The 23956-nt window shown below is 36.2% G+C and overlaps 1 protein-coding gene across 1 annotated transcript in view; it reads right to left on the bottom strand.

The window, feature by feature from the left end:
• Positions 1-1089: 1089 nt before the first annotated feature.
• The window catches only part of LOC113053897 (uncharacterized), a 29536-nt gene continuing 6669 nt past the window's right edge, over positions 1090-23956 (bottom strand). Inside the window, exons 2-11 of the mRNA XM_026219076.1 lie at positions 14534-14764; positions 11406-11533; positions 11192-11307; positions 10920-11078; positions 10595-10603; positions 5651-5817; positions 4922-5152; positions 1609-1736; positions 1388-1494; positions 1090-1274 (exon numbers count right to left, since the gene is read on the bottom strand). Of these exons, the coding sequence (XP_026074861.1) occupies positions 1109-1274; positions 1388-1494; positions 1609-1736; positions 4922-5152; positions 5651-5817; positions 10595-10603; positions 10920-11078; positions 11192-11307; positions 11406-11533; positions 14534-14764 (1442 nt within the window). The 3' untranslated portion in view covers positions 1090-1108. The remainder of the gene's footprint in view (positions 1275-1387; positions 1495-1608; positions 1737-4921; positions 5153-5650; positions 5818-10594; positions 10604-10919; positions 11079-11191; positions 11308-11405; positions 11534-14533; positions 14765-23956) is intronic.

Here is a 23956-nt window from a genome sequence, read left to right as displayed (position 1 = left end):
TACTATGTAGTCTGTTAGGTTAGGGTTAGTAGGAAAGTTGACATGTACTTGCAAAACTTTCACACTGACAGTTTAATTCGGAACGGGGCATGGTTCACATGAAAAATAGCTAATATGAATGCTGTCATCGGGCTCTGATGTGCACTGGGGTACTGAACCCAAGACTCAACATACGAGAGAGCTGAGGTTGATTCTAGACACTCATAAAAGTCAAAATTTAATTAATTAAAATTAAATAATTAAAATTAATTATTATGCTGTGCATAACAGCACCAAAATAACAAAACATTTTGAACTATGCTCAGTCGCGTTGTGTTCTCCATTTGTTTTCTGTGTGCAATGACGTAAGGTGACTGCAAACGGACCTGGGTTTGATACAACTACTGAGTGTAAAAGCAGACCAACGTTGCGGGCGACGCTGGGAACAATCACGCTCGGGCTCGTACCGCAGCAAACTGTCAAAAAGACACATAGTCGGACTCTGTTTCAGTTTTCTTTTTTCCATGTTTAGTTTATTGTCATGGTTGTTGAATTTTATTCATTATTCACTTCAGGTGTGTGTGTGTGTGTGTGTGTATGTTCTAGAACACTGTTCTGTGACACTCAGTAGAATGTTTTTTAGGGGACCATAAAAATAAAGTGTTAGCAGATATTGAGTCTGATAATATTCTAATGATTGGTCGTTGACATGTACTTGCAAATTTATTTACAATTAATAGAATGTCTACAGTGGACTGTCAAAATAAAGTGTTACCAAAGTTACTATATTTTATTTCAGGTAGCTGCCAAAGCCACATTTCTCATTTACGTTGAGTTTACCTTGAAGTACTAAAATAAGAACACAACAAAAATAACTAAAACCTTAACCAAAATTAAAAAGATATAACATTAAAACTAATGAAAAATAATAATTCAAACTGCAATAGCATATTAATGATGTTAAAATAACATTATACTAGATCTACATTCTGCTTCAAAGGTGATGCTTCAGAAGCCAGAATGGACAGCCCTGCTTTAGATGATAATCATTATGAATGTTTTGTACTGTTAAAATTAGATCACCGAAAATGAAAATTTAATAATAATAATAATAATGAAGATGATGTTCTTATTTCTGTATGAGAAGTGGAATATTCTTCTCACAGATCCACTGATGAGCACCATTACATGTAACATCAAGCCACCCTTTTAATTGAGGAACCTTTGTTAAATAAGTCAAAACACAGTTCTCTAGTGTTCCTCCATTTGCATATTTTGTTTCCCGCTCCCAGAACCTGCAACAACAGATCAGTATCAGATGTTCAGTGCTGCTTTCTGTGTGATATGATACTGACTGGGAGAATAATTTATAATAGAAGGTAATCAGTTCAATTCAGTCATTTCTCACTCATAGGTCAGTGTGCTGCCATCAACCCATTTCCATCTGCCCTCCACTTCACTGTCAGTCAGACCAATCCAGAATTCTCTTTTATCAGTAATCTTCTTAACAAAATCCTAAACAGATTAAACAATTGCACGTTTATATCATAAACTGACTATATACATTTCCCCTGACCATTCTCACTTAACACCTGAACACCAGAAACACACACAGTAACACTCACTCACTTGTTCCTCTCTGGTGTTTATGATGATCAGATCTGCTCCTCTCTTCTGACAGTCTTGTCTGCTCTCAGTCCAGTTCCTTGTCTCATTGGACATGTAGTAAAAACTGGACTGATAGTAAATCCATCCATCTGAAAACATTTTTTTTTTTTTTTTTACTATTTGCACTTCATCTCTGTTCATTTATTTATTTTTTGTAATATAGTATATATTTCACAAATAATTGCACAGTCTATGAAGTGGACCTGATTTACATCACATTGTAATGTATATCAAGTCCACTCCATAGACTGTTCAATTTTTCAATCTTTTTTATTTTTTTTTTTTTAATATTATATATAACTCTGTACATGAAAAATAACATTTTGAATCTTGAATCTATTCCCATTTATGCTCAACTAAAAGTCTTCTCGGGTCCAAAGATCTAGCTGAACCTGACGTGCACAATTTTTCTTATTTTTTATTTATTTAATATATTATTTCTAACCCTAACGCAAGACAAAGGTGGAGTTGACTGCTATTTATTTGGTGCCATTTTGTCAACAAAAAAAATTCCTTAGCAATGAATATCATCTTACAAAGCCAGTGAAGTCACCTGTAGGAGAAAGAAAGAAAAACAAAAAATACACACACAATCCATGCCGACAGATTTGCAGTCTGTCCCCTCAGTTTATAAACCATACTCACAAATTCTTAAACTGTTCCATCAGTTTAACAAATCATGCACATGGATTAATAAACTGTACCCACTAATTTCCAATCCGTGCGCTCAGATTTCGTAAACTATACCTTCGGTTTTTGAGTCCATACCCAAAAAATTCATATTTCAGTGGTTTTGAATTAAAGCTCATTCTAAATGTATAATAATAGATAATAATATAAATAATAATAAAATAGTTATTTTTATTATTATAACTTAAATGTACAGGCTAAATAAATTGTTGCACTTAAGACAGTAAAATATTTGTCATAAAGTAATTCATGAACGCTATGGTAGTTTTTTTTTTTTACCTTCACTCAAAACTTCACTCAAAACTCTGATACTGTAGCTGCATAACCCATGCAGCTACAGTATCACCAAGGGGGGGGCGTACGGATTCAAAAGTATGGTTTACAAAACCTGTAGGCACAATTTGTTAAACCGTGTTAACAGTTCACGAGTCCACACTTACATATAATTAGCTGAGGTATGGTATGCGTATTTGGCGTGCTGTCCGGGGAAGGGCTCCGAGCTCGGGAATGGCCTGAACCTAGAGTACCCCCCCCCCTTCACCGTTTAATTATAAAGTAAACTTGAAGTGAGGAGATGGGGTGGAGGAGGGATGCTGATAAACCGTCAATGGATAGAGGTTTATCAGCATAGAGGATAGATTGTGAGGATAGATTGTGGTCCACCTGTGTTGATTAGGCTAGGTTGATTAAGTATCTGATGCGCTCCTCTCAAATCTTGTTACGAGAACATCATTTAAAAAAATGTGAGTACGGCATGGATTGTTTTTTTGTTTTTTGTTCTTGTACATACAACTTCTTGGGCTCTGTATCATCTCCTCACTGGACTCCGAAGCAAGATTCTCTGCCTTCAGCTTGCTGCCCTGAGAAGACGCTCTGGCAGCGGAAGATTGCTAGAAGACTTCCCCTGTGCTATCGGGCATCTATTAGAGCAAATCTCCTAGTGAGGTTGGTGCAAATGTCGTGCTGTGAGTGTAGTTCATGCAGATAGGTGTGGTGATGCCCACACAGAAACTGCGCTCAACAGAACGGAATGCTATAACTGAGATTATGAATCTCGCCCATCTCCGCTCACAGAATGCCTTCATGAAGGCAGCCCCGCTCCCCCGTTTCTCCCCTCTCAACTAGCTTCCCCTCTCAGCTAGCTCGGAGAAGAAACAGAGGAGTCACAGGGCTGAGCAACCAGCTTTAGTGATCTCACACCCGTACAGATCCTTCGTTCTCACTCTCTACAATGTGTGATCTTTTTAGACGGATCAGAGGAGAATGCTTTCATTGATGATTCCACATCGCTGACAGCTTCAGATTTAAGTGCTTTGTTTGTCTGGGATTCTGGGCTTGGTCCAGCAGAATTTCTATTGGTGATATCTGTGTTGCTGACGGCTTGTATACTTTCACCTGATATTATAACTTGGATATCCCTGCACTGCAAGGAATATGTCTGCTTAATCTACCTATCCCCTTTTAAGAGGAAGGTCGAGTTATGTGGTCCTCAGCCTAAATGTCTTACCTCTCATTATTAGTTCATGCTTACAGGAGTCCCCAGTATGCACAATCTGTGACTGGGCTCAGAGAGCATCTTCGTTCTGCACTTGTTTGTAGCATGGCTGGATTGGATGCATTCACCATTGTGTGTTAATGCAATTGTAGAGACCGTTCAAAAGGCAATCATGTGGTTACTTACGTAAACTCAGTTCCCTGAGAAAGGGGAAGTAGAATTGTGTAGGCCCGTCCGTGCTATAAAGCTGCATGCAAGTCTATTAGTGTTACTTCAGTCAAAAGATTCTGATGAAATGGCACTCAGTTCCACCCATTTTGGCGGTTTGAAACACCATTGGTTCATGCAGCTACAGTATCAGAGTTTCCCCATAGAATGTTGATGCAAAGCTTGTTCCCTTATCTCAGGGAACCTAGGTTACTGTAAGTAACCGGAGCGTTTCAAAACATAGTTATAATAATGTAATGTAATTCGTGTTTAGGTCTGTGTAGGCTGATAGCTCTTTTTTATTCTATATTTATTCTAAACACCAGGAGACGTGTGAATACACAGCAAATGTGTGACAGAGCAAATATGTTATCAGTGTAATAAAGCAGTGTTTATTTTTATACTTTATAATCACAAAGAAAATCATGTTATATTGCTGCTGAATATAGTGTGTGTTATTTTAAGTTTAGTGTCTAGAGACACGTGAAGTGTTTTAAGATGTCAAACTTTCTGTCTTTTTACAGTATAATAACTGGGTGAAATGAATTCTAGTTGTTGTGTCCCAGTAGACAATCTGACTAAAATGTTTATCAAACCAGATATTTTTTAAAGAATTAGGGTCCTCCCAGGTTAATTTAGTAAAAGCACATTTAAAACCCTGGGCTACTAATATCAGTCCTGACCTGTGTACAAAGCACTCATAAAAGTTTTAGACCCAAACACTGCTTGGGATGGACCTCAGGTTTTCAGATCTAGGTGGACCCATGAAGACATCTATACACAACCACTTCTAACTTCTAACATATGGTTTACTCCAATAATATATAATGTACACTACAAGTCACTCAGACCATAACCAAACAACATAGAACGAGAGTTTACCAGGAATTGAAAGTTGATTCAACACATTTCTGATCTTTTTTATAAGCTCGTCTCTTTCTTCTGTGAGGTTGGTGTTGTTGGTCAGTAGCTGGTGTATCTTTTCTCTGTAGTTTGTGTTCTTTGTATGGATGTGGACACACAGCACTATGACTGCAGTCAGCAGAAGAACACACAGAAGCACCAAACACACTACAGCTGCTCTGGAGATTCTGGTTTTCACTGAATCACTTCCTGATGATGAGAGACAAATGATTCTTAACATCAGTGAAAGTGTGTTTGTAATTGTGTGTTGAGGTCTTTGTTTTTTAGTTTCGTTTTCTCTTGATGTGTCTGTCCATGTCCTGTGTTCCTGTGTTTATGTGTTTATGTTGGCATAAACAGGCTCAGTTTTTGTTCAGATGACCTCAGTCATGTACAGTAAATGGGGAAGTTATTTTAACACCACACTATATATCTCTGTTTAGTTTCTGTTATTTATTTATTTATTTATTTTAGAACAGATAGGAAGATACAAGATACAAAAAACTGATGCTGAAAGAAATCATTTCAAATATCAAATTTTTGACTATCCTAATTGAGTATAATAGCATTAGAAGAAAACAGCAGCAATAAACAAACTGGAGCCTCTGCTCTTCACACAATCACGCAACATGAACATGACAGACAATAATGTTAAAAGACTGAACATGCAAATGGTGTTGTTTTTATCAAATAAATGAATGTGATTACCTGTCTGCTGAAGTGTTTGGAGTGTCTTTGTCTGTCTCCTGAAGTCACAATCTCTCACACAATCTACACTCTCATATTTAACCACTGTTATGTCCTCTCTATCTTTGATCATTCTCTCAAACTCAGTCCCAATGACATTGTCATAAATATCATCAGACATTTCTGCTCTTTAACCATCAAACATTAAATGATTTAGTTCCTTGTTCCTGTGTAGTTGTGTTTAAGTAGTCTGGACACGTCTTCTTTTTAAAGCTTGTTGAAAACAAGCTTGTGGTCAGTGCGTGTAATCATGTGACAGCAAATTCTTAAAGTCGATAAGTATGAAATGGAAGTTGTGATAGCCTTTCCTTCCCTATTGTGATATATGTCCAAATGAAACAGTTTTTTAAACAAGAAAATAAAAAATGTATGAAAGGACTTGATTTGGTTCATTGTGAGTTGATTGGTTGGCTGGATTGTTTGCTGTTGCTTTGATCTCATGTGAATGACAGGTTATGGATGCCAGCAAATGAAATTGGGTCAGAGATCGCTGATTGTGCCCAACCTAAAAAGTCTCTGCGTCCATCTAAAAGGCCCTGTCTACATGAACGCAGGTATTTTCTGCAAACCGCAGCTTTATCTATGCAGTTTGGCCTTTAGTCCACAAGCAAACGCAGCACCAGGTCACTGAAACCATATATTTTTGAAAACTTTTGCCAGAGTTAAGATTTTCAAAAACTCTGGTTGCAGTGTTATCGTGTAGACAGCGAAACCGGAGACTTGTGATGAGGCTTGTAATGAAGCAATGCGCTGATAAGCCTGGAAACTTTTTCAGGCTTCAGATTGGCCAACATGACTTTACTGTTTAGATTATATCACCACCTGTTGCCTTGGCATGCTCTTGACAGTGCTTCATAGCATGCTTTTGTGTTTTCATTTTTTTTTTTTTTTTTTTTTTTTATGGAAGAAGGACATGGCCTAAAGCTTGATGACCAGAGGCATATTAAAATTTGGATAAAGGCTATTAACCACTCCTCTGGGTGTGTGTTCACGGTGTGTGTGTGTTCAATGCTGTGTGTGTGTGCACTTTGTATGGGTTAAACGCAGACCATGAATTCCGAGTATGGGTCATAGGCTGTATATCAAGTCACTTTTTTCACACTAAGGCTTGTCACCTTCCATTGTCAGTTGCGCTTGTTCTTGTTGTGTGTCCTCAATCTAGTATCAGACTCAATCGAGTCTGAGGAGGAGGGAGCAACTCTTAAAATATTTTGAATTTGGACTGCAGTACCCATTTCAAAAGCTTGCTGTCAATATTACATACTGTACCTTTCATATCTTATATTAAAATTAGTCTATAAAATCGATAGAAACACTGAAGGATTTGATGTTCATAAACATTCCTCTACAGGTCACCACAATCTTAAATGACCAAGTCATTCACAATTGGCAAATGTTTAGAAGGACACACAGCAGTTTCAAACACAACATCACACATCAAAAGATCCTACTTGTGACATATTGCTATTGTTCAAGGACAACATCAGATGCAGACACAACAGTTCCATAATTAAGTTAATATTAAGGAACATGTATTTTAGTCACTTTCAAAGCCAAAGCAGAATGAAGAGTTTCACTTCTCAGAACAACACACAGCAGTGGCGTTTTATTCTTTGTGTATGAGTATTTTTGAATGAATTGATTGACTAAATAATTGAATGACTGTGTCCCCCCTAAAGTTTGAGGGGACTGCCATTTGTAGTGGCATCCGAAATTATGTTGAAATTATTGAGTGCACTCATTCAGTCCCATAATCCACTGAAATGTGTTTATCAAATGTAAAACCCATGTACACTCTAAAACTAGCCAAAAGATGTGCCACTTTGCATTTTTTTCTTTCCTTTTGATACTTTTTGCCAAAAAAGAGCTAAATTAAGGTTTATTTAAAACACTTCCCCAATTAGTACGTCTCTACTTCTAGTGCTTACTGTACATAATATTAACTAAACTTAATTCACTAAGCGAGCCCTCCGTCTGAATCTACAGCTTAAAGACTCCCTCCTTTTTTAACAATTTTTTTTATAAAAAATAAAAATAAATTACATGGACAAATATGTTATTGCCATATATACACATACATAAACACACACAGTTACTGTAAGCATACACACATAAGGTCAAAAGTTTACATACACAAGATTTAAATTATATTTATATATATAAATTTTTCATTATTTTATCTTGTATGTGTGTGTACATGTGTGTACGTGTGGGTGCATATTTGTACTATGACTGCAGTCAGCAGAAGAACACACAGCAGCACTAAACACACTACAGTGGCTCTAGAGCTTCTGATCATCATTGAATCACTACCCAAAGATGGCTGATAAAGACAAATGTTTTCTTACTTTAGATTGGGGACCTATGCCCAAAATTAACTACATTGTGTGAAGCCACAAGTCACATTACGTGCAACTCTCAAGGAAGCTAAAAATAAAACATTTTGAAATGACTTCTATTTGTGATTTTTAAACTCTGCATGAAATAAAAAAAAGTATGCCACTTGTTTTGTTTGTGTACATTGCTAGTCTTGACGTGAACAATTAATTAATGCAAGTTAATCCACTGAAGAAAGAAAAAAAGATTGTTTCAAAAGGAACATTTGATTGACAGCTTGGGCAGAATACCCTTAACCACTCTACTCCAACCTTTAGTTTACCACGAGTGAGAGACAGACATGTTTCATCAGACAATGCTGCTGTTCTGAAACACTGTGGCATTGGTTCATGACCAACTTCCTGATTATGATGTACAGTGCATCGTGGTAAATGAGCTTTTACTAGATGAACATTGAGAGAACATATATGAGAGAGGAATCCGGTTAGAAATTATCCATAAAACAGTCCTAAAATAGCATGAAAGGAGCACAACAGACTCACTGGAGCTGCATTGGAGCTTCATTTTCTCTATTAGTCTGTATATTTAATCATGTCAATCCTCTCTAAGGCAGGTCACAGTGAGTTTTGCTCTTGGACATTACTTAGTTGTGCTATTTAAGAGATCCGATCCTCTATAAGTGTGTATGTGATTCTTAAGAAACACTTGAAATGCTGACTGGAACAAGACTGACTTTGACCAGTGTAGAGTGACACATCATCTTTAATGACAGGAAATACATTAGAGTAATATGCAAAACAGCATGATAAAGGTACGGTAAATAAAGGTGAAGCAGTCTGGAGTTTAACTTTCAAAGAAGCAGACATCTTATTCATGGTAAGTCACTTACAAGTGAGGCTTTTAAATAATTATACAGGTCCTTCTCAAAAAATTAGCATATTGTGAAAAAGTTCATTATTTTCCATAATGTAATGATAAAAATTAAACTTTCATATATTTTATATTCATTGCACACCAACGGAAACATTTCAGGTCTTTATTGTTTTATTACTGATGATTTTGGCATACAGCTCATGAAAACCCCAAATTCTTATATCAAAAATTAGCATATTTCATCCAACCAATAAAAGAAAAGTGTTTTTAATACAAAAAAAAGTCAACTTTCAAATAATTATGTTCAGTTATGCACTCAATGCTTGGTCGGGAATCCTTTTGCAGAAATGACTGCTTCAATGCGGCGTGGCATGGAGGCAATCAGCCTGTGGCACTGCTGAGGTGTTATGGAGGCCCAGGATGCTTCGATAGAGGCCTTAAGCTCATCCAGAGTGTAGGGTCTTGTGTCTCTCAACTTTCTCTTCACAATATCCCACAGATTCTCTATGGGGTTCAGGTCAGGAGAGTTGGCAGGCCAGTTGAGCACAGTAATACCATGGTCAGTAAACCATTTACCATTGCATATTAATCCTGTGGCATCGCTGCTTCTATAATAGCTGAGAGGCTTAAGTATACAATACAGTATAAAGTACAGGTTTGCTGTGATTACTTCTATAATACAGTGTTATATTAAAATTTTTGGTCATTTAGCCTAGTATGATTAATTTAGCTTGTTTTAAACTTTTTTTAATTCTAACTTATGTCCATCAGTATTCTTTGCAATCTTTGCATTTCTAATATTTAACTCCCCATAAAAGCAAAAATCACGTTTAAAATCATTAATTATACAACATTTAATGAAACAGCATGAAGAGAATAAGGATAAGAATAAGAATAAGAATAAGAATGCACAATGTTATTTGATTAGCTGTGCTGATGCTATACAATTTAACTCCATAAATGTCTTAACTTTTAAAAGTTCATCTCAGTTGTCTTGTCTGCATCATCTCTACATTGCCGATAGTATTTGACACTTATTTGCAGGGACTATTGAGAGGCTCCACGATCCACTATTGTCACCTTATCATCTTTATTTGTATAGTGCTTTATACAATAATGTTTGTCAAACAGGAAAATACTTTATCAATACTTTGTCAATACATTGCTGTAAAAAAAATAAAAAAAATAAAAAGCTCTGTTGGAGTGAATGGAGATGATAGATCTGTCTCGGTCAACCAACTCGTTAATTTGCATAATTAACTAACTCTCATTAGAGTATTAGTAGTTTGTCAGGTTAGGGTTAGTAGGAAAGTTGACATGTACTTGCAAAGTTACTTATTGTCAAAAAAAAAAAAAAAACATAGTCTGACACTGTTTCAGTTTGCACTTTTCCATGATGAGTTTATTGTCATGGTTGTTGAATTGATTTCATTATTCACTTCAGGTGTGTGTGCGTGTATGTTCTACAACACTGTTCTAGAATGTTTTTTAGGGGACCATCAAAATAGTTTTAGCTGATATTAAGTCTGATGATACTCTAATGATTGGTAGTTGACATGAACTTGCAAAGTCATTTACAGTTAATAGAATGTCTACAGTGGACTGTCAAAATAAAGTGTTAGCGAAGTTACCCAAAAGTGTTTTTTTTTTTCAGGTAACTGCCAAAGCCACATTTCTCATTTATGTTTAGTTTACCTTGAAGTACTAAAATAAGAACACAACAAAAATTAATAAAATCTTAACCAAAATTAAAAAAGGCAAAAGAACCCAGGAATGTAAAAAAAAAAAAAAAAAAAAAAAAAAAAACTATAATAGCATATTAATGATGTTAAAATAACAGTGTGCTAGATCTACATTCTGCTTCAAAGGTAATGCTTCAGGAGCCAGAATGGACAACCCTGCTTTAGATGATAATCATTATGAATGTTTTGTACTGTTACAATTAGATCACCAAAAAATAATAAATTAATAATAATAATAATAATAATAATAATAATAATAATAATGAATATGATGTTCCTATTGCTGTATGAGAGGTAAAATATTCTTCTCACAGATCCGCTGATGAGCACCATTACATGTAACATCAAGCCACCCTTTTAATTGAGGATCCTTTGTTAAATAAGTCACAACACAGTTCTCTTGTTCTTTTCCATTTGGCTCTTTTGGCTCCCAGAAGCTGAAAATACAGATCAACATTAGATGTTCAGTGCTGCTTTCTGTGTGATATGATACTGACTGTGAAAATCATTTATAATAGAAGGTAATCAGTTCAATTCAGTGATTTCTCACCCAGAGGTCCTGTCTTTCAGTGTGCTGCCATCAACCCATTTCCATGTGCCCTCCACTTCACTGTCAGTCAGACCAATCCAGAATTCTCTTTCATTAGTAATCTTCTTAACAAAATCCTAAACAGATTGCTTGTTTATGTCATAAACTGACTATATACATTTCTCTGACCATCTCTCACTTAACACCAGAAACACACACAGTAACACTCACTCACATTTTCCTCTCTGGTGTTGATGATGATCAGATCTGCTCCTCTCTTCTGACAGTCTTGTCTGCTCTCAGTCCAGTTCCTTGTCTCATTGGACATGTAGTAAAAACTGGATTGATAGTAAATCCATCCATCTGAAAACAACAAATTTTACTATTTGCACTTATTTTTTGTAATATAGTATATACTTCATAAATAATTGCGGTCTATGGTTACATATATAATATATATATATATATATATATATATATATATATATATATATATATATATATATATGACAAATCAAATTTTAAATCTTGAATCTATTCCCATTTACACTCAACTAGAAGTCTTCTCAAGTTCAAAGATCTAGCTGAACCTGACGTGCATAGTTTTTTTTTATTTTTATTTAATATATTATTTCTAACACTAACTCAAGACAGAGGTGGAGCTGACTGCTATATATTTGGGTCTGAGCGCCATTTTTCAGAATGTTTTTCCTTCAGCAATGAATATCATCTTACAGAGCCCGAGAAGCTCCTATAGGAGAAAAAAAAATCCATGCCAACAGATTTGCAATCTGTCCCCTCAGTTTATAAACCATCCTCACAAATTCTTAAACTGTTCCATCAGTTTAACAAATCATGCCCATGGATTAATAAACTGTACCCACTAATTTCTAATCCGTGCGCTCAGATTTTGTAAACTGTACCTTCGGTTTTCGAATCCGTACCCACAAATTCATATTTCAGTGGTTTTTAATTAAAGCTCATTCTAAATGTATAATAATAGAAATAATAATAAAATAGTTATTTTTATTATTATAACTTAAATGTACAGGCTAAATAAATTGTTGCACTTAAGACAGTAAAATATTTGTCATAAAGTAATTCATGAATGCTATGGTATTTTTTATTTTTACCTTCGCTCGAAACTTTTTTTTGAAAAGTGTGGGTTTACAAAATCTGTAGGGACAATTTGTTAAACCATGGGAACAGTTCATAGGTCCACACTTACATATAATTAGCTGAGGTATGGTATGCGTATTTGGCGTGCTGTCCGGGGAAGGGCTCCGAGCTCGGGAATGGCCTGAACCTAGAGTACCCCCCCCCCTCTTCCTCGTCTAATTATAAAGAAACTTGAAGTGAGGAGATGGGGTGGAGGAGGGATGCTGATAAACCGTCAATGGATAGAGGTTTATCAGCATAGAGGATAGATTGTGAGGATAGATTGTGGTCCACCTGTGTTGATTAGGCTAGGTTGATTAAGTATCTGATGCGCTCCTCCCAAATCTTGTTACGAGAACATCATTTAAAAAAATGTGAGTACGGCATGGATTGTTTTTTTGTTTTTTGTTCTTGTACATATAACTTCTTGGGCTCTGTATCATCTCCTCACTGGACTCCGAAGCAAGATTCTCTGCCTTCAGCATGCTGCCCTGAGAAGACGCTCTGGCAGCGGAAGATTGCTAGAAGACTTCCCCTGTGCTATCGGGCATCTATTAGAGCGAATCTCCCAGTGAGGTTGGTGCAAATGCCGTGCTGTGAGTCTAGTTCATGTAGATAGGTGTGGTGATGCCCACACAGAAACTGTGCTCAACAGAACGGAATGCTGTCACTGAGATCATGAATCTCGCCCATCTCCGCTCACAGAATGCCTTCATGAAGGCAGCCCCACTCCCCCGTTTCTCCCCTCTCAGCTAGCTCGGAGAAGAAACAGAGGAGTCACAGGGCTGAGCAACCAGCTTTAGTGATCTCACACCCGTACAGGTCCTTCGTTCTCACTCTCTACAATGTGTGATCTTTTTAGACGGATCAGAGGAGAATGCTGTCATTGATGATTCCACATCGCTGACAGCTTCAGATTTAGGTGCTTTGTTTGTCTGGGATTCTGGGCTTGGTCCAGCAGAATTTCTATTGGTGATATCTGTGTTGCTGACGGCTAGTCTACTTTCACCTGATATTATAACTTGGATATCCCTGCACTGCAAGGAATATGTCTGCTTAATCTACCTATCCCCTTTTAAGAGGAAGGTCGTGTTATGTGGTCCTCAGCCTAAATGTCTTACCTCTCATTATTAGTTCATGCTTACAGGAGTCCCCAGTATGCACAATCTGTGACTGGGCTCGGAGAGCATCTTCGTTCTGCACTTGCTCGTAGCATGTCTGGATTGGATGCATTCACCATTGTGTGTTAATGCAATTGTAGAGACCGTTCAAAAGGGAATTATCTGGTTACTTACGTAAACTCAGTTCCCTGAGAAAGGGGAAGTAGAATTGTGTAGGCCCGTCCGTGCTATAAAGCTGCATGCAAGTCTATTACTGTCACTTCAGTCAAAAGATTCTGATGAAATGGCACTCAGTTCCACCCATTTTGGCGGGTTGAAACACCATTGGTTCATACAGCTACAGTTTCAGAGTTTCCCCATAGCATGTTGATGAAAAGCTTGTTCCCTTATCTCAGGGAACCTAGGTTACTGTAAGTAACCGGAGCGTTTCAAAACATAGTTTTAATAATGTAATGTAATTCGTGTTTAGGTCTGTGTAGGCTGATAGCTCTTTTTTATTCTATATTTATTCTAAACACCAGGAGACGTGTGAATACACAGCAAATGTGTGACAGAGCAAATATTTTATCAGTGTAATAAAGCAGTGTTTAGTTTTATACTTTATAATCACAAAGAAAATCATGTTATATTGCTGCTGTATATAGTGTGTATTATTTTAAGTTTAGTGTCTAGAGACACGTGTAGTGTTTTAAGATGTCAAAATTTCTGTCTTTGTACAGTATAATAACTGGGTAAAATGAATTCATTGTAGTTGTTGTGTCCCGGTAGACAATATGACAAAAATGTTTATCAAACCAGATATTTTTAAAGAATTAGGGTCCTCCCGGGTTAATTCAGTAAAAGCACATTTAAAACCCTGAGCTACTAATATCAGTCCTGACCTGTGTACAAAGCACTCATAAAAGTTTTAGACCCAAACCCGCTTGGGACGGACCTCAGGTTTTCAGATCTAGGTGGACCCATGAAGACATCTATACATAACCACTTCTAACTTCTAACATAATGTATGGTTTACTCCAAATATATATAACGTACACTACAAGTCACTGAGACCATAACCAGACAACATATTATGAGTATTTACCAGAATTTGAAAGTTGATTCAACACATTTCTGATCTTTTTTATTAGCTCGTCTCTTTCTTCTGTGAGGTTGGTGTTGTTGGTCAGTAGCTGGTGTATCTTTTCTGTGTAGTTTGTGTTCTTTGTATGGATGTGGACACACAGCGCTATGACTGCAGTCAGCAGAAGAACACACAGAAGCACCAAACACACTACAGCTGCTCTGGAGATTCTGGTTTTCACTGAATCACTTCCTGATGATGACAGACAAATGATTCTTAACGTCAGCACAGTGAAAGTGTGTTTGTGTTTGTACCCGTGTGTTGAGCTGTTAGTTTTGTTTTTTTCTCTTGATGTGTCTGTCCTTTTCCTGTGTTCCTGTGTTCCTGTGTTTATGTTGGCATAAACAGGCTGAGACATTTTTTTTTTTTTAGATGACCTCGATCATGTACAGTAAATGGGGAAGGTATTTTTAACACCACACTATATATTTCTGTGTAGTTTTTGTTATTTATTTATTTATTCATTTATTAATGATTTGAAGAGACAGAAAGATACAAGAAACTGATGCTGAAAGAAATAATTTCAGATATCAGATCAGATCAGACCATCCTAATTGAGTATAATAGCATCAGAAGAACACAGCAGCAATAAACAAACCGGAGCTTCTGCTCTTCACACAATCACACATCCTGAACACTACAGACAAGATGTTAAAAGACTAAACATGCAAACCTTGGTGTTTTTATCAAATAAATTAATGTGATTACCTGTCTGCTGAAGTGGTTGGGTTGTGTTCGTTTCTTTCTTGAAGTCACAATCTCTCACACAATCTACACTCTCATAGATATCCACGGTCATCTCCACTCTATCTTTGTTCTTTCCCTCAAACTCAGTCCCAATGACATTGTTATAAATATCTTCAGACATTTCTGCTCTTTAAACATTAAGCATTAAATTATTTAGTTCCTTGTTCATGTGTAGTTGTGTTTAAGTAGTCAGTAGTCAGTAGTCACGTCTTCTTTTTAAAGCTAGTTGAAAACAAGTTTGTGGTCAGTGTGTGTAATCATGTGACATCACATCCTCAAAGTCAATAAGTATGAGATGGAAGTTGTGATAGCCTTTCCTTCCCTATTGTGATGTACGTCCAAATGAAACTGCTTCTTAAAGGGGGGGTGAAATGCTCGTTTTCACTCAATATCCTGTTAATCTTGAGTACCTATAGAGTAGTACTGCATCCTTCAAAACTCCAAAAAGTCTTTAATTTTATTATATTCATAAGAGAAAGATAGTCTGTACCGATTTTTCCCGGAAAAACACGACCGGCTGGAGGCGTGACGTGTGGGCGGAGTTTAAGAATCACGAGCGCGAGTAGGCTTTTGCGTTGAAAGCGTTTGGAAGCTGTGACATTACTGTGAGGAAAATAACATCCAAAACAAACCATGGCTAACAGTCAGATTCAGCCGTTTATTTATGATCCAGAATCAGATCCCGAGGCTGAAACTGAACGAGAGCAGCAGCAGCAACGACTCGCTCCGAGCGGGGCTCGAACCCGGGTCTCCAGCATGGAAGGCGGACGCACTAACAAGGAGGCAGAGATATTTGAAGCAGTTTTACAACAAATATTTGTTATCAGACTCAATCGAGTCTGAGGAGGAGGGGGCAGGAGAAACAACTCTCCAATATTTTGAATTTGGACTGCAGTACCCATTTCAAAAGCTTGCTGTCAATATAACATACTGTGCATTTAATATCTTATATTAAAATTAGTCTACAAAATTGATAGAAACACTGAAGGATTTGATGTTCATAAGCATTCCTCTACAGGTCACCATAATCTTAAATGGCCTAGTCATTCTCAATTGGCAACTGTTTAGAAGGACACACAGCAGTTTCAAACACAACATCCTACTTCTGACATATTGCTATTGTTCAAGGACAACATCAGATGCAGACACAACAGTTCCTTAATTAAGTTAATATTAAGGAACATGTATTTTAGTCTAGTTTTGCTCCACTGGTTAAAATAGGTACAAACGAAGCCAAAGCAGAATGAAGAGTTTCACTTCTCAGAACAACACACAGCAGTGGCGTTTTATTCTTTGATTTATGAGTTAATTTTTTTTTTTTTTTTTTTTTTTTTATGAATTGATTGACTAAATAATTTAATGACTGTATACCCCCTAAAGTTTGAGGGGACTGCCATTTGTAGTGGTGTCTGAAATGATGTTGGAATTATTGAGTGCACTCATTCAGTCCCATATGAATGAGTGAAATTTTATATCACGGAAAGTTCTCATAAATGTGTGTCACCATTGTGTGCTTGAGTTGGTTCTAGTTCTAATAGAGCCCTCTGCAATGCCATTTTTGAGGTAAATGCGAGCCCTCCGTCTGAATCCACAGCTTAAAGACGCCCTCCTTTTCAATAAAACAAAATAAATCAAAATTAAATGTGGACAAATATGTTATTGCCATACATACACACACACACACACATACTGTACATAAGGTCAAAAGTTTACATACACCTTGAAGATTCTAAAAAAAAATTACTTATTAATAATAATTAATTATTTATTATTTAATACTGATCTGAATCTGGGGCCCATTTCACAAAGGAGGTTAAGTGAAAACTCTGAGTATATTAACCCTCAAATGAGGGAAACTCAAGGTTTTCTGTTTCAGAATGCGAGGTTTGTCAAACCCGAGAAAGCAGGGTAAGTCAAGCCCGTTTCTGAAAGAGAGCTAACTTATACTCAGTTACCGTAGTAACTTACTCTATGAAGCTAACCTAGTCAGGAGCAGGTTTTCTTCAATAAACCAAGTTTCTTTTGGTCTCCCCCTTATATATATATAAATTAAGTGAATACTTATATGTATGCATTTAAAACAGATCATTTTTATTTTCATTGTATTGAATTATTAATACTAATGTAGATTGATGTATTCAAACAAGATAATTTTATTTTTAATTTACTGAAGTTAAATTATTGCAGAATAACAACAAAGCAAAAAGCATTCCAAAAGCATCAACAGGCAAATTTTCTCCACAAAAGACTAAAAGGTGAAAACTCACTAATTGTAGACCCATGACGAATGCTACCAAACCAAACCTGAGATGAATTAAACTCAACAATGGTGGAGCCTGAACTCCTTTTTAACAACTCTATTTTATGAAATCTTCTTTTGGTGCTTTTCCACTGCATGGTACAACTAAGCTTGACTCGGCACGGGTAGGCTCAACCCAGTTTCCACTGCAGTTTAGAAACTCTTTAAAGTGGGTGAGATTACAGACATGTCATTATAGACGGTTTCATTGGGCGCACGCGCCTGGTCCTAAGTTAACTTCCGGTCTGTGTTGTGTATATCGGTCTGGCTGCGGTGCCTTCTACAAACGCAGTTTAAGTTAAGGTGATGAGTAGACAGAAGTTGGGCTCAGGTGGTTGTGCTGCGGGATGTGTTTCCCATACATTTATTTATTTGTGGAGACTCGCCATGATTTTAAAACTGATCGATTTTCAAAAAGGCTTTGCTGAATAAACATGAGTAACGTTACGTCATCCACGTTTACTACTACTAATAGTAATTACATACATTTATATGTTTAAATATCAAAGCGAGGCATGGGTGTTTTTATATCACTATTTCTGAAGGAAGACTGTCATGTTATATGCCTGATAACGCAGCGTTTGTGGGCATAGCTCTGCTTTGTTTACAGCTGTTACTGGGGAAACCTCTATTTCTCGTTCTTAAAAGCATCTCTTGCTGGCAAATAATTTATTAGCATTTTCATTAGGTCCACCTGATTTATGCAGCAAACATATTTTGTTTGTTATAAAAAAAAAACATCTACTCTAGAGGGACATGGCTGTTGTTATTGATTATATTTAGAAGTCTACCGGAAGTTAAGTTAGGGCCACAAAAGCGCGCTTGCGCAGTAACGTTTGTTTATGTTGTTGCTGTTGAAACCGCCTATAGTTGTGTCGCCTCTACTGCCGCAACCTCATGAAAAAAATAATCATTCCATGTTGTCCCTTCAAGCTCTTGCCGGATCTGCTCCTCAGATATCAATGAGAGCCTGTACTTCCTCAACAGACCAGGAAACAGCCATTCGTTTGTTGTTTAAAAAAAGGTGTGCTTGTTCGAAATCGTTGTTTTTGTTCAAAAAAACAATGCAGCCAGTCCTTGCTGGCTGTGCATCTAGCAGGTCTAGTGTCTTGTGTCGCAAGGTCAGTGGCACAGGTAGTGGCGATTCGGTACAAATTATAAATTAATAATTTCACAATAAGTTAATTTCACTTATGTCGCAGAATACACTAAGATATTTCTGGTTTATTGAAAAACCTCTGGAGTCCCATTTTGCACATTTGAGCTGAAGATGAAATCATGGAATTCAATGATGAACTGCCTTTAACTGTCATTTTGCATTATTGACACACTGTTTTCCTAATTAATGTTGTTCAGTTGCTTTGACACAATATTTTTTTTTTCTTTTTTTTTTTAAGCGCCATATAAATAAAGGTGATTTTGACTGGACTTGTACGTCTCTCTAATGAAACACCTGACTCAACTCATCAGCTCATTAGAAGAAACTTCAGAGCTTGGTTTCATAAACACTCGCTATTTTTTAGACTGTCTCTTAAGACTAACTAACAATTAACCAAGTGGTAATCAGTCTTACTTTTTGGATTCACAATTAGACCAATCATCATTTTTAGGTTACTGATTTCGAAAAGTTATGAACAGTCTTGCAGCAAAAAAATAGATGGTTAACTTCTAAGACTAGTCTAAGCAGTTTATGCAACTGGCATGACATGCAATGGGTGTCTGTCAAAGGAGATATTTAGAATGTGCAATTGTGGGTGTACTCTATGAACAAGGTTGAGAAGCACTGCTTTAGATGATGACCAATTATTTCAAAAGTTCTTTACTGATGAGCTTTGAAACTGTCCAAAATATGTGTGATGTTCCTATGGCAATATGAGTTCTAAAATCCTCTCCTCGCAGATCCACTGAAAATCTCTATCACAAGAAACATCATGCCACCCAAATAAAGTATGCCACCTTGGGTCATTATTCACAATCAAACCACAATTCTCTGTCATGTATCCATTTGACTCTCCAAGCCCCCATAACCTAAAAATACAGATCAGCATTAGATTTTCAGTGCTGCTTTCTGTGTGATGCTGACTGTGAGAATAATTTATATAGATAATAATCAATTCAATCAAATACATTTTTGTTTATGATGATCAAATCTGCTCCTCTCTCTGTACAGTATCTTCTGCTCTTAATCCAGCTCCTTGTCTCATTGGAAATGTAATAAAAACTGAACTTGACCAGCTCAGCTGTTAGCTTTTACACTCATCATTCTGTATACTCATAGATTATATACACTCAATGTTACCCAAACCACAACCTAACTTAAAAATGTCATTCTTTAAAAAAATGTCTTCTGTATTAACCTGTATATTTTTATTTATTTTTTCAATGTGGAAGTAAGCTATATTTCGTAAATGACATAGAAAAGAATACGAATAAGGAATAAAGCAGGTAAATGGTAAAACAATTTGCATAACAGACCAGTTTGTTTATAATCACAACAATACATCTAAATAGTATAAGAAATACCATTTTGTAATATCAAGCAGCATAAAGAGCTGTTTTGTAATTAGTGGAAGCGGATGACACCAGAAGCCAGACACATTTAGCTTACAAATATTTAAAAAACAAGTTGATAGCAAATAACTACATAAAAAAAAAAAAAAAAAAAAAAAAAAAAACGTTAATAAACAATCTGAAGCTAATTTCTTAGCTGTTCTCTCTCATTGCTCAGGTTTGTGTTCTTGAGTATTAGCTGTTCTCTCTCGTTGGTCAGGTTTGTGTTCTTGAGTGTTAGCTGCTCTCTCTCATTGGTCAGGTTTTCATTCTTGGATATGAGCTGTGGTCTCTCTTGAGTGAGTGTGACACACAGCACTATGACTGCAGTCAGCAGAAGAACACACAGCAGCACCAAACACACTACAGCTGTTCTGTAGTTTCTGATCCTCACTGAATCCATTCCTGAAGAACAAAATTTCTGTTATTCTCTTCATTTATCCACTTAACACAGCACAACATCAGTTCAGAGCATCAAAACTAAGTGAATTAATAATATCAGTACCTGTGACCTGTGAAGGATGATTTTCCTTGCATTGAGTCTTTTCCAATTGTGCTTATAATGGCGTTGATGTGGATAGTTTTTTGTGCTTCCATCATCTTCTCTGTACATCTTCTCAGTTTTTCTATATTTTCCACTTTCAGGAAGTGTTGGTGCTGTCAAGATGTTGACAAACTAACACTGGATTCTGTCCTGGAGTGGACTGTGTTGTGTTCCACTGTGTTTGTGTGGCCAATATTTTGAAATAAAGGAATTATAACTCACTGCAGAAGCACTTTTTTTTCTACTATGTGGATTGGGTTCATTTTAATGAGTTTTAAAGGTAGGGTGAATACTGATAAAGTGGGACAGTTAAGCTTAATAATTTATATCTTTACATGGAAAAGGTTTTTTTTTTTTTTTTTACTAAAAATCAACACTGAGCTCATCAGTAGCAAGTATGTGATAAAAAAAAAATAATAATAATCTGTGGCTATGACATCACTTCCGGGGTGTGGCACATCATATTTAACAACCTTGCAGTGAACTGTGATGGTAAGTAAAATGACATTGCATTCTGAGGTAAATAATGTTAAGGTTATAAAAATAAAACAACTCATGGATCATTTATAATTGTTACATATTTTGTTATAGGATGTAATGGTGAATCGGAATTTTAAAAAATCAAAATATTAATCTTCTTGGGGTTTTTTATATGCAATTTTTACACTGTCCCAGTTTGCCAATAGCATATTGTTAAATTGGGATAGGGTATTACTGGCAAACTGGGACAGCCATTAAAGTCATTCTAATGGAGGAATTGAGTTAGCTTTTTATATGTCCCACATACATTTAGTTAGTTAGCTAGATATTTCAACAAAGACTGACTTAAACTACGCCAGCTCTCACGCATTCACCATGAGAAACACGCAGTTAACACTTTTCACACGATCTCACGCCACACTTCCATTTTCTCACGCACAGAAAAATCACGAAGCAAAGAGGACACAGAGACCGACAGACTAGACAGAGCGGGTTACTTATGATATAAAAAAATCTCAGCTCTCAGATTCTGTCACTTTTATTATGAAATTCAAACAATAAACACCGTTTTGGCGCTTGTAAATGTGACGTGACAGATCCCTATAGCGCCACGTGACCCGATCATCTCTACTAGCTAATAATAAATAAACATGAATTAATATTTTTTTATTTTTACATATTTCAGAATCCAATGTCAGAAAAGAGGACAGGGAGGAAGGAGATAAGGAAAGCAAAGAATAGGCTAGGTCAGAAGCCAGGGCAAAAGTTGAACCAATGGAGTGAGGATAGGATGAAGGGTGCGAGTAAATGCACCCCTTCTTAAAAAAAGTGATGTTTATATTATTGTTGTTGTTGTTTATATTGTTGTTTATATTGTTATTGTGTATTTAATTTATAAGGCCTACACTTGAATAACAACTGAATGTGTTTTAAGTGTCCCAGTTTTCCAATAAAGGTGTCCCAGTTTGACAGTAGCGCCTTGAAAAATGTGGTTTGGGGTCATTGTGTGTTTGAGGAAGAGTCATCCATCCAGTGTTTGATGTTTCTTTCTTTTTTTATTGTCTATAGTATAGTAGATCTCCTAAGCTATTTAGAATAGTATCATATGAGCGACTAAGACATTTGGATCATAATAAAATAGTATGCAGAATATAAATTATCAGAAAGTGTCCCACTTTACCAGTATTCACCCTATATATTAAGACGTAATTATTTATTGTCCTCATTCATTATGACCGTGTACAATTTGACAGTGGCTGCTGCTGGAAAACAAATCCTAAACATATTTTGGTGTTTGTGGTGCAGTTCAATCATATGAAATCAAATTAAAAACTTGTTAGAGGAATGTTTACATCAGTGACCGTGTTGCAGCAATAAGAGCTCTCAATGTAAAAACAGATTTGTGAGTCATAAGGTGGTTACATACATTGTCTTTCTGCTTACACTGCAGGATTAAGTAATGTCAGGCATGTGTTGTATGAAAGTAAACTGTGAAAGGTATTTTGAAATTGAATTTTGAAATGTAATCTGATGTGTATGTTAATATATTAAATATTTAAAATATATTTAAAGCAAAACCATAGGTAACTATGCAAAGGAACTAGAGATATCTCTTCTCCGTCATTTTCTTCTGTTATTATTATTATTATTTTTTTTATATATATATTAGATTAGATGTGTTTTACCTTAACCAAAATGAGTATAACATACAGTACTTGTCTCACACTTTGAAACCATGAAAAATACTTACAAACAAAACCTGAGATAAATTGAACTTCAAAGGAACTTAAACAGTGCAGAAGTACATTGGACGTGTTTGCCCTTCTCTACAGTGTGGATTTAATTATTTTTAATGGGATTTAAATGCAATTAAGATGAAAAAAAAAAATGAATACAAACCAAATCCTGGGATGAATTAATACAAATGCTGCAGTCTTAACTCCTGTTTAACACCTTTGTTTTATTCAAACTTGTTGTAAGTACTGGAGTGTTTCACAGTGACTGGTGATCTATAACTGGATAATGTACAAATAATAAATGAAGACTGAAATCTCATATTTAAATTGGAAAACTCTGACATTCACTTACAAAGCATTTGTGGTTGAATGAATAACCCTTCTGGAGTCCCATTTATTTTCGACATGAAATGGGAGTCAAAATGTGCAGTTGTGGGTGACTTCTAGAAACAAGGTTGAGAAACACTTTTAGATGATAATCAATTATTACAAAAGTTTTGATTGTTGAACTTGTGTCAGAAAGGTGTGTGATGTTCCTATGGTAGAATGAACTGTGGAATCCTCTTCTCACAGATCCATTGAAAAGGTTTATTACATGCATCATCAAGCCACCCTACTCTATTACCCCACTCTGGTGGAGGCACAGCTACAGTCATAACACAGTCCTCGTCTAGAATGCCTTGTACTCCATTTGGCTCTCCTTGCGCCCAGAAGCTGAAACTACAGATCAGAATTTGATGTTCATTGCTGTTTTCTGTGTGATATGATACTGACTTTGAGAATAATTTGTTTAATTCAGTAATTTCTCACCCAGGGGTCAGTGTGCTGTTATCAACCCATTTCCATGTGCCCTCCACTTCTCTGTCAGTCAGGCCAATATAAAATATACCATTACCAGACCTGTTGTGAATGAAATCCTGAGCAGATAAAAGGTAGCACATATATATCAAAAATAGACACATTTCATCTGACCATCTCACATTCATCTTCTACACACTGTAAACACAATCTCTCACTCACTTGTTCCT

Source organism: Carassius auratus, chromosome 35, assembly GCF_003368295.1.
Source record: "Carassius auratus strain Wakin chromosome 35, ASM336829v1, whole genome shotgun sequence".
NCBI classification, from domain to species: Eukaryota; Metazoa; Chordata; class Actinopteri; order Cypriniformes; family Cyprinidae; genus Carassius; species Carassius auratus.
This window is presented reverse-complemented; position numbering and strand designations above follow the sequence as displayed.